The 15,292-nt window shown below is 44.1% G+C and overlaps 1 protein-coding gene across 4 annotated transcripts in view; it reads right to left on the bottom strand.

Moving 5' to 3' along the window:
- Positions 1 to 2,343: 2,343 nt before the first annotated feature.
- The window catches only part of Lrch1 (leucine rich repeats and calponin homology domain containing 1), a 178,992-nt gene continuing 166,043 nt past the window's right edge, over positions 2,344 to 15,292 (bottom strand). For 2 of the 4 annotated variants that reach the window (XM_013114088.3, XM_013114090.3), the window contains one exon: positions 2,344 to 4,710. In XM_013114088.3, the coding sequence (XP_012969542.2) occupies positions 4,600 to 4,710 (111 nt within the window). In that variant the 3' untranslated portion in view covers positions 2,344 to 4,599. Of the gene's footprint in view, positions 4,711 to 11,143; positions 13,077 to 15,292 lie in introns of those variants that run through there. The other 2 variants (XM_013114087.3, XM_013114089.3) reach the window with 1 other exon arrangement.

The following is a 15,292-nucleotide window of genomic DNA, read 5'->3' as shown; positions in this document are numbered from 1 at the left end:
TTCTGAGTAATTGGGAAATCCTTGTCAAGTAGCCTCAAGTCTTAGACTGTGAATACAGTTCTATTGAAGTTATGTCAGAGGATTTAAAGGGAACTCGGCACAAATTTCTCACCCCTCCAGACTCCAGGCATCTGAGGCCACTGACTCTCCCCACTGTGTGTATTCTTCTCTCTTATCTATGAAGCATTGGATTTTTAGAAGGCATTTGATAACTGATCATTAAGAAGACAGGGAAGTAGGCCCAGGAGACTTAAGTAAATGAACACCATCACACAGCTGTCCGCAGCCAGCTTCCTCTGGGTGCTGGCTCCATCCCCTCAGGCTGCTCTAGGTCTTATGACTTCTGTTTTCAGTCCAGAATAAGAATCATGATCCTGGCTGTTAAGAATTCGTGATGTCCTTCTTGTCACATCACCCCAAGTGTGTGTAGGGGGACATCTTTTGTGTGGGGTGTGCATGCATGTTGACGCTAACAGCCAACTTCAGAGTCATTCGTTAGGAGCTGTCTACCTTGTTTTTTGAGACAGGGCCTCTAAAGAACCCACTCTTACAGTAATGGCATCTCTTACCATGCTTTTAAAAGACCCACCTCTTACCACTCTTGAGTAGTAGACTCCAGCTGCTGAGCCACTTCACAACAGCTGGCTCAGGGACACCAGGGTGAGGATCTTAAGACCCATGCACTCAAGGAGGTTGTGGTTCTTAGGACCATGCAGATGAGTAATTTTATAGATGCCCACTTAAGCCTCTTCCTTATCTAGTGATTATAATGCTTAAGCTAATGTGTGTAGCTTACTAGACCTTCTAACTGGCTTCTCTTCAGTACCCATGGCATGTAAACCAACAGAAAGCAAAACAAAAGCAACCTTGCTACACAGTTGCACTCACCTAGAGTGCAGGGTGAAGATACAGAGGTTGCCAGTTTGGGCATGCAGTCCTGCTGTGTACATGTGGCCAACATCAAGGAATATCAGCTCCAAATGAAACTTACTACCACCACACCATCATGAGACCCACACTTGACCAGGAGGGATGTCTGGTAGCTGGCTTCCTGCAGAAGATGGAAGATTAGGAGTCTTCCTACCAGATTTCTGACTCAGCCAGGAGGAACTGGACAGTTCCTAGGCATGGCTCTTGGCCAGCATATGGCCTCTAAGGCAGTGTCAACTGTGCCCAATGCCACACATTCAGTTGATGGGTGATCCCCATGTCCAGTTTCCCTGCAGCCTCCCTGGTGTTCCTGCCCTGCTAGCTTTGGACTTCCCAGTTGCTCAAAGCATCAGGTTTCTGTAATACACAGGACAACTCCAATTGGATGGGGTGGGAGCGAAGATTCAGCATCTCAAATCACATCATGGCCACATGTACTTGGGTTCAGACTGGGTAGATGCAGACCTTGAATAGAGGCCCCAGGGTCCTTACTCAGGACAGTGGACCTGGGTCTGTGTATTGTACTTGGGGTTACTACTTGTACTTACATTTATTTTTTTCTTTTGATACGAGATCTCATGTAGTTCAGGCTAGCCTCAGAACATTGCTATGTGCACACTTGTGAACGTCCTGCATCCTCCTCTGGAGGTCTGGACTACAGGTGCACACCATCACATCCAGTTTTTCAAGTAGTGCAGGAGGCTGAAGCCAGGGCTGCTTGTCCTAGGCAAACACTGCCGGCAGAGCTAGATCCACAGCCTTCACCCGTGTTTCTCACAGCAGATCTGTATCCATATCTACAGCCTTCACCCGTGTTTCCCTCGCTAAAAGAAGGTGGGTGTGTAGGGAAGACACTGGTCCAAACCCCAGTAAAGGTATGATCCAGCAAGATAGCTGAGGCGAGAGGAGCCAATCCTATAACTTTTACAATCCATTAAACTAAGGCATTTTCGAGATGCGTTGATCTGAGGGAAGCTCCATCCTCACCCCCATCCCATCCCCACCTTACACAGTAAGTTGCTTTTGGTTTTTGTATAGCAAGTAAGTTTTAGCTTCGGGAGAAAAACATTAGCCTAGAGAGGGTATGTGTGCATTCGCCTTCCCATGTCCTTTTATCCTGAACCTTGCAGCTGTTCAAAGGCCTCCTAAAACTACAGACAGTACTGAACCTTATTTCCTATATATATGACAAATTTAATTTATACATCAATTTAGTAAGATTCTAACCGTAACTACTGAAACAGAAGTTACAAGAGAAATTACATACATATGTTACATTCATGTATATTCACAATATGATTGGTATGATCTATTTCAGCAATGATATCGTGTGTGTGTGTGTGTGTGTGTGTGTGTGTTTGTGTGTGTGTGTGTTCAACACTAGCATCAGACTGATAAGTCAATCCAAATGTGGTTGGTACAAGTTCAAAATTTTAATGGCTGTTAAATAATAAAAAGGTTTGTACTATATACACTCTGTCTACTTATCATACTGTCAGCCAGCCATGCACATTTCATTGCACATATAAACAGTGTACAAGGATCTTGAAGACATCGTATTCATACAAAAACACATTTTACAAAATATCGAAGCCATTTGTATGATACAGCCAATTTCAAGAAAATAGTGAAAATTAACAGCAAAAGAAATAGTTTAATAAAAAAATCCCAAAGTAATGGTTATTGAGCTTCATGTCATCAAAGATACATGTAAAAATATATTTCAGGACCCTGCACTGCAATGCCACGAAAGTGCGGTATTCCAAATCCTCGTGTTGCTAATGTCTGAATGCCGCTCCAGCTGAACACACACTTAAAATCCTCTCATCTTTACACTGTTACATCATTTGGCAAAACAGGTATTTGTGCAGTACAGAAAAGTATTAAAATATATTTATGTTAAAGTGCACAGTACATTTGATAGGAAGTAATTTACTAGCTGCCGGTCTGAGTCCCCATGTTCAGAAGCCCACCGTCACGCCCTGGTGGAAGGTCAGTCTCTGCTGAGTGCGCTCGCCCCTCCTGAAGTCTTTTGTATCTACCTTCGTGGCCCCCCCATTGTGAACTGCTAATGGCTTTGTACAGGGCTGAAAGTGCAGTCGGCAATTGCAAGCTTTTGACAAATGCCTGGGATATCCATCCATGCCTACAGCGTGAGTGTGCGTAGGTGTGACTGCTCGGCATAGTCCCATGAAGCCTTCTGCGAAGCTCTCCCACGGACAGGCTGGGACAGCTCCTCTCCTGGGCTGTCTGCTCTGCTGTCTGCTCTCTAGTCCTAATGTACTTGTCCCGGCTCCCCACTGGCTGCTCACACACACTCTACCTACTTTGCTTTACTCAGTCTGCTTGGCTGTGCATGTAGATGCCCACCAGAAGCCCCTTGCCCCCTCACTTCCCAAGTTTCTTACCAGACATCAGGAAGCTTCCAAGTCTAGACTCTTTAAAAAGCACCAGCTCGATTACAATAAAAAAACGAGCACAGATGCATTTCAGAAGCTCTCCCTCTTTGAATGCTGGCAGTTTATAAGAAGTGCTGGTTTCCTGACTCAAGCTCTCATGACCCTTTCAGTTAGACAGTTACCACCCATCACCTCCATTTTCTCATTCATTTCCTCAACATCTACCTTTGGTGCTAGATGCTACTCAGTTATCCAAAATACAGTGCAAAATTATACTTCAAGACATATGCTCAACACTTCCCACTTCTCTGTGTTAATATGTGTCTGTTTTGTGCATAGCAAAAGAAACAAGAATAAAAAAAACCTGTTCACATTTCATCTTCAAGTTTAATATTTTTTTCCACATAGCTATTTACAAATAACTCTGGGGTGCTCTCTTGATTTCAGTCGGTTCACTATAACAGGGACAAGAGGGCTGCTGGAATGTAGGGAACTGGATGGAATGCAGAAGTAGAAATAAGAACGATGTTCCGCAACTCAAAAGGTAGCTATCACCTCCCCAGAAAACAGCTCTCTGTCACAGAAGCACGTGTTTCTTGTTTAACTTTTCTTTTCTGAATCATATACACAAGGAAGTAGGAACACTGAGACCTGGAACTCCTACATGCCAAAGAGGCTCGAAAATAACTCAGTATTTATAATATTAAAATAAATTGTTTAACCACAAAAAAGCAGTAATAAAATAGTTTCCTAATTTACAATTTGCATCCAAAGGATGAATAACGACTCGCTAATAAATAATATTTATATAAATATTTTGTATGTTGAAAATAGTTTCTCAAAAAAGGCAATGGTCTCAAGAAACATCTTGAAAAAATTTGGTGGCGGATAAAACCTGATTGCATCCCCCTCCCCCCACTGATTCTGCAAGGAGTTTGGTTTTGGTCAAACAGACACGACTCACTGTGAAACGGTTTGTGCTTGGCATTTGGTAATGGCAGTTGGTGAGTGTGGAAGGGATGAAGGTTGAAAAGGCAATGGCGTGCTACTCAGTTCTCTGCCAGCTCCCTCAGACACTACCTGTCCACCCTGAACCCTGGAGGCCAGCTCTAAAAGGTCCTGAATCCTCCCTTAGGTTGAAACCTTGTCAACGAAGCTTGTCGCGGAACTGGCAGGCTGTGAGGGAGGGGCAGGTACAGGTGCCAGGAGCAGAGTCCAGGGTCCCTGCGCTGGGTAGAGTCTGAGGCCACCGAGCAGAGAGGGCTTGGTCTCATGTGAGCAGAGCTTTTGTGACAGTGACATCCAACAGGGCTTGAACAGTCATGCCCACTTTGACCAGGCCCTTCTCTTCAAGGATGTGATGAGGCAGACAGAGCTTTTCCTAAAAGGAAGAAGAAAACATCAGCAGTCAGATGACAGGTCTAGGACAGCAAGCCATCGCAACATCACAGATGGGAGCTGGGTTGTTCTCGGCTGGGTCGCTCGCTTCCATCAGTCTGTGCTCCTGCCCCTGGTGCCAAGCCATTGCCGAAGCCTTTTCTGGGTTTGCAGGGGAAATGATTTCTCATATGTGAAGGTTGTTCCAGACAGGTTCTTCACTACACCCAAATCTGTATTAGATCTAAACACGTAGGAAACTTTTCACTAGATAACTGAGTGACACAGAGAAAACACAAACACACACACACACACACACACACACACACACACACACACACACACACACACACACACACCAAGAATATCATAGCTTTAAGCCTTAGCAAGAAAACTGTACATAACTCCTCATGTTTTAAAGGAACTCAACTACTCATTTACACGGACTACAGATGGTTATAGTGACCGCTAGCCTTGATTTAATTCATTTTATGTTCTGTGATTTCTAGAGTGTGTACACGCTAGGTGACTTTTTGTGGCTTAGGCACAGTCTACACATAAGAAATCTTTTTTTTTAAAGGTCTTCTTTTGAATGACAATTCCTATTTCAGGCACATGACTTTTTTGGCTGCATGTATATGTATGCACCATACGCATGCCTAGTGCCTACAAGTCAGAGGAAGCAGTGAATTCCCCAGAACTGGTTAAAGACAGTTGTGAGCCACCATGTGGGTGATGGGACCCAAATCCAGGTCCTTTACAAGAGCAGTAAGTGCTCTTAGCCACTAAGCTCTCTCTCCAGCTCCCCCAATGTTTTGTTTTAAAATTTTCAATCTTGTACATGCCTGTGTGTGAGTATGTGCACACAAATGCCGTGGAGACCGGAAGAGGAGTTGGAGTTACAGGCCTGATGCGGGGACAAGGACAGAATTTGGGTCTCTCCAGTCTCTACAGATGGCCTCTAACACAGCTCCCGATGGCCTCCCCTTAAAGTTCTTTCCTTTAAACTGGCAATGACATACAGAGAGCACTCTTTTTCTCACGTTCTGCTTTACTCGCAGAAATACCCGGTGCACAGTACTCAAGGAAAATGACCTAGAGCCCCTCCTTGTGTGTACCCCTTCGTACGCTATAAAGCAGCTTACAAAATAATGCAAAAAGACATTTCCACCGTTGTGTGCCGTTACCACACAGGGGATTCTCCTACTTTACCTTGGTGAGAAAGACCCTACAACTCTAGCATCTGATAATGGCAGATTGTCCACAGCCCAAGGGTTGATGTTTTTGTCTCTTTCGTTTTTTTCTCTATATAACTGAATTTTTGTATCCTTTCCCAATGTCTCTAGAACATCTATTCTCCAACCGCTGGAAATTTCTATGGAATTGGTTTCCTTTTCTTTCTCTCACTCTTTTTTTCCTCCCCTCCACCCTTTCACTGATCTTCTAAGTGAGATCATGTGATGTTTGTTTTTCTGTATCTGGTTTATTTAACTTAATAACGTCCTCCAGGTTCCTGCACATTGTCACTAACAAGGAAGTTTCTTTTGGAAGGCTGAGCAGCATTACTGCTGAGCAGAATTTAAATGGGATCTGCATCTGGGTGCAGTTTATTAGCATCAAGCAGAGTCTTGGGAACAAGACTGTTTCCTTCCATGCAACTATGAAGAGTCCGACCTTCCTGCCAATGTCTGACCACACATTCCCTACACATCACCAAGACACAAGCAAAGGCAGCATGAGTATCAGATCTTCAAGGGTATGCCCTGATGACTCCGGAAGCTTCCTCCACATTCTTGAAAAGCCGGTGTGTCCTGAACTCTCTGTCTCCTCTTCTCCATAGTTCATAGGCCTTGCCTAAGTAAGAGGGGCTTGGACTGAGGGTCTTAGGAAACAGCCACACGGGGCAATGTGAGAATACTTTGACGGTGCCTTCATGGACCTGTGGAGAGTCAAACAGGATGATCTCCTCCATAACGTGTTAGGCAAGCATGCGAGTTTCCACTGCCAGGCAATAGAGGTGGCCAAATGTCAAGGGGAGAAAGGATGGAGGCCATGTGTGACTGAAGTTCAGAGTCAGTCACGACCCAGGTTGGGAGGGGACATCTGTAACTAGATGACAGCACCCATCCTTTCCTGAGACCACCTGTACAGGCCAAGAAATCAGTAGGCTCTGTTGCTCCTCTGCCACAGATGGTTAAAGGGACAGGTCTGTGTCCCCTCATTCTTCTTCACTTCCCAGTGCCCAAGTTCGCCTCGGATGCAGTAGGAAATTAGAAACACTTAAAACAGCTAAGCTTCTGGTGTCTGGCATTATTTTGGAAAGAAAAGAAAAGGAGGAATCAACATTTCATACCATATGCTAAATAACAGCAATTAAATATCATTAGATTTAAATGTTAAAAAAAACTCTAAGTGCCATTCAGTAAGATGAAAGAAAGGCTTGTTTGTTTGTTTGTTTGTTTTGTATGTGTCTCTGCATGGACTTATATGTACCACATGTGTGCATATGTACACAGATGCCAGGGGATCTAGTTGGATTTCCTAGAATTAGAGTCACGGGCCCATGTCCACAAGAGTAGTCTTACCCAATAAGGTAAGACCCCAGGCCTATAAAGATACATTTACAAAGTGCAAAGAAAAGAGTAAACCATTGTAAACCTAAAAACGTGAAGTTTCCATTTGAAAAGTGGAAAAAAAAAACCCTACTTAATGAAAAGAAAAAAAAGCCCATAAAAATGTGTATTTGTATCAAATTACAAAGGGTGTTGTATGATACAAGATCAACCAAACTACTGAGCGATCGATCACTGGGTGAATAGAGAGGCGATAGAGCATGTTTGCAATCCAGAACCAGGAGGTGGAGTCAGGAGGGTCAGAAGCTCAAAGCCTGCCTATGCCATACAAAACTCTCAATCAGTAAGTAAAATTTCCTAATAGCTTTGACTAAGACAGTGGCAAGACCTTTGATTCTCAACCTAACCTATGTACATCATGGCTTGGCCCAGCATCTACCACATACATGCTCAGAACACTTACATTAGCTTACAGTTGGGTAAAGCTGTCTAACACAAACCTTAATATATACATAAAGAGAGAATTGCTCTATGTAGTGAATAATAACTCACATAATGTATTGAGTTACATACTGAAAGTGAAAAAAGAAATGATTTCTTCAGAATGGCACTATCTAATGTGTGGAAAATCTTAATTGAGTATCATTAAATCAGGGACCATCTGTAAACACAAATAGAAACATACCCTCATACTCTTCCTTTTTCTCTTCATTCAGGTCCACCCAGAGGTGGCCTCCAATCATGTTGACAACTTGGAGTCATCTAAGAAAACAAGCCTAGAAGGCCAGAAACCATACAAAGATATAGCAGTCCTAGGTGTTCCATATAGAGCTGGAATGGACACAGGATCTAACCTGAGGTGCTGTTTGAAAAGATGACCATAGAGACGCCACAGAAATGGGAAGCAGGGTCGCCCAGCTTGTGGACGGAGGCCACTTTCCATCATGACAGTTGTGTCCCTGCATCTCCCCAGAGTGGGCTCCAAAGTGGGATAGGACTGGAGTTGCTGTGGATTTACATTGAGACCGGGGATGATGCAGAGAACAAGGGCTTCAGAGAGCCAGGCAGGTCAGGTGCCACCCTAGAGACCTCTGTAGAAAGTGGACTTAAAGCAGAAAGGACTGTGGGTGGCTACTGAGTTTACATGAACTAAAACTGTCCTGCCGCAGGATAGCCGAGGACTTGTTGAAAACGTGACAGGGGACACCTAGTCTATCCGTGCTGCTATTTTTTTAAACAGGGTGAAATCACAGAAGATCCTGCTTAACAGTAACACTCCGAGGCCTTCCAGAGCGTGCTTTACCTTACTGCCCCAGTGGTGGAATGGATGGGGCCAGTGGTTCTCAACCCTCCCAACGCTGTGATCCTTCCATACAGTTCCTCATATTGTGCTGACCCCTGACCATGATATTATTTTTGTTGCTCTTTCATAACTGTAATTTTGCTGTTATTATGACTTGTAATGTAAATGATTTTGGAGACAGAAGTTTGCCAAAGGAGTTGAGAACCACTGAATTAGGCTCTCTCATCCACACTCTCCTGAGTCACAGCACATAGGATTAGAAAAGGCAGGTGAGCAATTGAGAAATGATGCTAACTGTGGGGAGTAAGGCTGGGTGGCTGTCCCTGATGGCTCTTCTGTGGGGAGTAAGGCTGGGTGGCTGTCCCTGGTGGCTCTTCTGTGGGGAGTAAGGCTGGGTGGCTGTCCCTGGTGGCTCTTCTGTGGGGAGCAAGGCTGGGTGGCTGTCCCTGGTGGCTCTTCTCTCCCTGATGCTCTTACGATGATTACAGATAGCCACCCCTACCTCTAGGTCAGCCACCTAGTCTAAAATGAAGTCCTTCACACTAGCTTATTTCCCTTGGTTCAGCCTGTCTCTTTACATGAAACATTCTGAGACTCAATTGTGTAAAGCCTAGAGTTTGTGCCATTTTAATGCATGAGAATACGAAGGACTAGTTCTGCCCCCGGGGTAAATCTCTTGCTACTTCTCCAGCCCCTTCTCACCCTGTTACACACACACATCCATCCTTCCACTGCCTTCCCACTCATACCTAGCTTACACATCTTTCTAATCCTAGTATACACTTTACTGTTTCAGGGGATCTGCACGACGCCCCCTCATTAGTGTCTGGGCCATGTTTCCACGTGTTTCACAGAATTCTATAATTGACCCATCCCAGGTCCTTCTCACTGAGTCCCTCTCTGTTTTCTCAGGACTATTGGACTTGCAAGTAAATCCAATTCCCGATCTATTTTTGTGAATAAAGTTTTATTGGCACACAGAACTGCACATTAGCTCATGTATTCTGTATGCCAGTATTCATTTATTCAAGCTGGGTGTCTGCAACAGAGACCATCTGCCTAAAATATCATAAAATATCTGTCCTCTGGCCCTGCCCCTGTAAATGCTGAAATCTGGTATGGACTACAAAGTTTCTGAGGACAGGGGCATGGGTCTTGGACACTATTTTATCTGCAGAGCCTCCAACAGGGGCCGCCACACAGCGCACATTCAGTACACAAGGGATAACTGCATGAACCAAGAATGAGCAACACTTCAGGGAAAGTCGAGAACTGGAAAGTAAAATGCACACAGGCTGCCTACCTAAAGGGTTATCTGTTGAAAGGTAATTTTGAAGTCTCAAACCCAGCCTTTAAATGCTTTGAAGGAAAATTATATTAAGATATTTTTCAGGAGGTAGGACATAGTTTAGAAGTAGAAAATGCACTTAGCATATGCAAGACCCTTGGTGCACTTCCCAGCACCCAACATTTTTACCATTTTGCCACTCTCAGGCTCCTGAAGTTTTAACTCAGACTGGGACTGGTATGAATTTTGGAGACAATCCATGTGCTAAACAATTTTTTTTACAAACAAATATATTGTGATTATTATGTGTATTTACTTAACCACTCCCCCTGATAAAAACCCTCCTCAGCTCTCCTGCTTTGGAATGTAACAAGGCTCCTATTTTACTGGCTCCTTTTCCGGGAGTGTTAAGAACAGTGAAGTAGCATGGACCTGAAGCCCAGAAGGGGCCACTAGAAATGGGCTGTCACAAATTTTGGAAATCCTGACACTAAGTGGAACTTTTCCAACCAATAGCAGGAATGGAGAAAAGAGATGTGTCACAAAAAGGCTGCTGCAAAATGAAAATGTAAATAGTTGTTTCTCTCTATCAAGTACCAGGAGGAAATATTTCAAACATTCTGTGTTGTGAGAAGATGGGGATTTAGCATGTGGGACAAACCACACAGCTGGATACCTGACCACCTCTCAGCTCTAGGCAGACCAGTCAAGGGGTCCCTAGCTGAGCTGCAATGGTGGATATCACGTAAGCACATGGGCTGGTGTCTGGGACCTTGGAGAAGCGTCACAGAGAGGCTTAGTGTTCCAAACAGAAATTGATGGCTCGAGCATAATAAGCAAATGACTCACTCGAAGTTTTGCCTGAAGGGATGGATTAATTACATTCTGCAAGTGAGCATGCTTCAAAATGGAAAACTATCACATAGCAAATCCCAAGGAAGGCAGCACATTAGGGTGTCAATTAATGACATGAAAAATGAACAGGATAGCCAAGGGATCCTCTGGATGCCCTGGGAGAAATACATAGAAAGTTAGTACTAAAGTTCAAATCTAATCTCATGAAACTGTTTTACTCTTTTTATGACATTTTTCCTTGTGCCAGCAACCCAGTATGTTCCCCTCCCCCCACCATAAAGAATCGAGGGGAAACTCCATACAAATGGAGGTGATCACTGAAGGAAGTCTCCATACATGGCAGAGCTGGGTGGAAATGCCAAGAGCCTCTCCGGGTACCCATGAACAAATGTATCAACGGGCCAAGAAGAAACTCGGATTAATCACCCAAATTGTGTTTATTAAGAGACTTACGGCTCAGGGTGCTCACCAGACACTGTACAAAGGGATTTTATTGTTACAGGTTGAAAAGTACAAGATAGCACCAAAGGCAATTCAGTACATCTGTGGTTATTTAGACACAACTCATGCCCAACAACTTCCACATACCCTGTATTCACCAATCAACACAAAGCTTGGAGGAAAAGGCTTAGACAATCTAACATGTTACCATGTAAAGAATGTTTCCTATTTTAAAAAATCAGATCTGATTTAGCAGCAAGGAACCTTTATAAATATACCCTTTCAAGTATGGAGGTCTGTCAGAATCTCCTCCTCCCTGTACTCATGAATAAGTTCAGAAAAATAAGATAATCTTCTTAGCAGCCACATCTGAGGACTGTCTACATCTCAGCAAACTAGACATTTATCTTGAGGACGTTAACTCCCTCATCTTCCCCACCCAAGCAGCATTTGGCAAGAAGGCTGTAAAACGAAGCAGGTGATGGTGGCTGCAGCTTGCAGCAGGACTTCTCCCATTGTAAACAGACATCCCAGGACTCAGCAAGATCTGGGCCTACATTAGAGTTTAATGTTTTGCTTCGTTTTTTTTCTTTTCCTAACATCTCGTCACTTTGCTCCAAAAGCTGAGTTGATATGCAAGCCTTTAAAAACTGACTTAACAACAAAAACAGTTGGCCAGTTAATATCTCTGGAAACAAAAGGCCAAATGGAAAGTCAGAGCAAATGGAGAAAACAACATTCATCTAAAACAAGGGCAATCTTATCATTGGCTGCTGCTGTAGTAACCAAAGGCCCTATTTCCAAGAATGTTCCAAGACCCATAGATTTATTTGAGACTGGATAGTCAAATCCATCACATTCTGAATATGCAATTATGTGACATATCATGAAAGCAAAATGACCCAATATATTATGCAAAAATAGAAATCCCTTCTAGAATATATTTTTCTCAGAGCCTCAGAACAGACCTAACAAAAAGGAAAAGCAGCCAGTGTAAGCAGTTCCACCAGGTGGCGCTCTAACAGGAAGGCACTTCCCCAGAATATGCCTGCATAGGGCAGAGAAGGCATGATCTGGTGGACGTGGGTGGCAACCCTTCTGGGTGCCCTTCACAACTCCCTTGCAGCAAACAGGGAGGACTCTTAATTAACCAGCCGGCAAAGTAGTCATTCTCTGCGTAAGACTTCTCAACTTGGTCAACAACGGCATCGTTTGTGATTATGAATCATACTGGGTCAAAATGCTGGCTTCTTGTCTCTGCAAGGCAACCCCTCTACAGCTCAATTTCCTGAATTAGGACTGCCATCAAGTCTCAAGACTCCCATATGCTAAATCCAGCCTGTTCGGTCCTGGTTCCCCTTATCCACGACCCAGAGCAGCAAAGGCTCATGGGAGAGAGCAGGGGCCCACAGCAGATTGCTGCCCGCACTACATGGTGCATGAAGGAACATGAGGTATGGACTGACGGGCTTTGCTGTCGCTGTTGCTTTTCAGTTAAGTGAAAGAAATTACCCAATGGGAACTGCAGTCTACAAAGTTTGTGCTTCTGCGAAAACCTGGTTCATAAATGTTCAACTTTAAAACTCAGTAGCTTACTGAAGAGATGACGGGGATGGGAGTTTGCAAGGCAAAGGCTCCAATGGAGGAAGGAGCTGGGATGGACCAGGGGGGCAGAGCAGAGCGTTTGGATGCGCATGCAGGGGTTACGCGGACAGAGCGTTCCAGCGGTAAGTGATATAGACCAGTACTATAAAGAGAACATGGACAAGACAGAAGCCTATTAGGTCCCTGGAGCGGAGGGCAGAAGTTGGTTGTGGGGGTTTCTCCCCGAGTGCCAGCAGAGTGTCAACAGTCTTTCGAATGTGACGAAAATCCAACTGCAGGATGTCATACGGAGAGCAGAGGTCGGCCTAATCCAAGGGCAGCCATTAGAACAGAAAGAGACAGTGCATACAATTAACACACGGAAGAACATCTGGAAAGAGCACACATTTATGGTTACTATTAAACAGCAGGGCACCAACCCTTACTTTAAGTATGTCAACCCATGACAAAAGTAGAATCCCCCAGTGTACCCTATGGAAACGGGACAAGAAACCCTCTCTCTCCCCAGTTACACCACGGCCACAGCATGCTGTGAAGTACACACCGTTCTGGGATGAGACCGGCCTTCGTAGTCAAACTTTACTAAAGAAAAATACAAATCTTAAAACTGAATCTTCAAACTCTTTTTTGGGGGGGTTAGTAGGAGTCAGTGTTTCAATGGTGCAGCTCAGGACAGCCTCAAATCCAAGAGCCTCCCCACTCTGATTACGTAACAGAAGAGTCTAAGGGGGACCTCTGAGATATGCTAAAACACAATAGGCTGCTATCTAAATTCCTTTACTATTTACTGCTCAAGTATGGCAGAATGCCTCAGCCTCTGTTTTATGTGTAGTAATTCGGTGTTCAGACTCTTTTAGCCCACCACCGTCAGGATGCATTTTCTTATACACTGAATTTCTGAACCAGGAGGGTTTTGCTTGTTTGGTTTGGTTTGTGTAGTAGTTGTTGTTGTCGTCATTTTTAAAGACAGGTCTCACTGCAGTTTTGGTTGGCCTAGATAACTTGCTATGCAGATCAAGCTGGTCTTGAACTCATAGAGATCCACCTGCCTCTGCCTTGGGTGCTGGGATTAAAGGTGTATGCCACCACGCCTGAATTTTAAGGTATGCAGCTTAAAACTAGCAATAATTATGACTCGTACACCAGTGGATCTAGAAGAACACAGATACCATTAAGAGTCCTCCCAAGAACTGAAGCGGCCATATGTAACCAGGATCTTCTGGCGGACAGATACTGGCCATGAACTAACAGATGGGAACTACCTCCTTCCCACGGAGAAGGTTTCTACTGCAGTAAGAACATTCTAGCGTATTGCTATATTTGACAGTAACGTCTAAGAAAAGCAGACACGAGACGGAGGCTTAAACACAAACTAAAATGTGCCTTCCCCAGGGTATTTTCATGTTAGAAGCAAAACACTGTGTCAGGGGTGGTAACAAACACTTATAATTCCAGCTCCTAAGAGCCCAAGAGTTTGGGGTCAGCTGGGATACACATCAAGACTTTGTAAAAAACAAACAAACAAAAGAAAGAAAGCCAAGAAGGAACACTAGGGAGCACCACTGGTCAGAGGGGTCAGACTGCCATACAGTTTTTAGGGTACCTCTTCAGGTGAGGGACACTCTCAGAAGCACGCTTCTGGGGAAGTAAAGGACATCTCAGCAGGTCACAGAAGCTGGACTTAATTAAAGCAGACGAGGCCTACCGTCTCAGGCTATGATTATTTAAATTGAATTATGACCTTTAAGAAAAATGGTTGGGACTAACTAAGCCTGGTTGCTAGGCAAATCACCATGACAACTGCCATGTGTGTAGTGGGGGGGGGGGGGGGCTGCTGCGGCTACCTAAGACTGGTCTCTGGCTCACTCGAAGGACACAGCAGACAGATCCAGCCGTGGAGCAAGGTTAACCACGAAGGAAATTCCTGAGAACCAGGGGTTTCCTCCCGATCCTTCGTGCTTTCCCAAAATTGGCCTTACTGAGAGGAATTCTGAGGTTACGGTAGTCTTTTATCTTTGAGAATTAGATGAGAAAACACCACATTTGCAGAGACTGAACGCCCTCAATTTTTACAGATTACTCGTAATCAGTGAAAACATTTGCGAGACAGTTAATTCACTCAGAACCCTTCTGAGGCAAATGTTGATTTAATTTCCCATTACACTGAAAGGAAAAAAAAAAATCACAGCCAGCAGAGTGTAAGAAATCAGCTGAGATTAAACACAAGGATGTGACTGAAATTGCTAATAAAAACTGACTCAGACGCTCCAAGCACCAAGTGCTTACTAAACAGAGACAGATTTGGATGTCTGCCTGTCTAAAAAAAAAAAACCCAAATAAATAAATGAACAAAAAATTCTGAGGCAGTCTCACTGTAGTTTTTGATATTCTATAACTGCATACACCAGACAGGTCATGAACTCAGAGACCTGGCTGCCTCTGCCTATATAATTTTGAATGATCTTTGCTATGTGTTAGTTTGTGTGTTTCACACATGTGTATATAACGGGCTTTGGTCACA

This window comes from Mesocricetus auratus, unplaced genomic scaffold, assembly GCF_017639785.1.
Source record: "Mesocricetus auratus isolate SY011 unplaced genomic scaffold, BCM_Maur_2.0 Super-Scaffold_2245, whole genome shotgun sequence".
NCBI classification, from domain to species: Eukaryota; Metazoa; Chordata; class Mammalia; order Rodentia; family Cricetidae; genus Mesocricetus; species Mesocricetus auratus.
The sequence above is the reverse complement of the archived record's forward strand: the minus strand, read 5'-3'. Positions and strand labels throughout refer to the sequence as shown.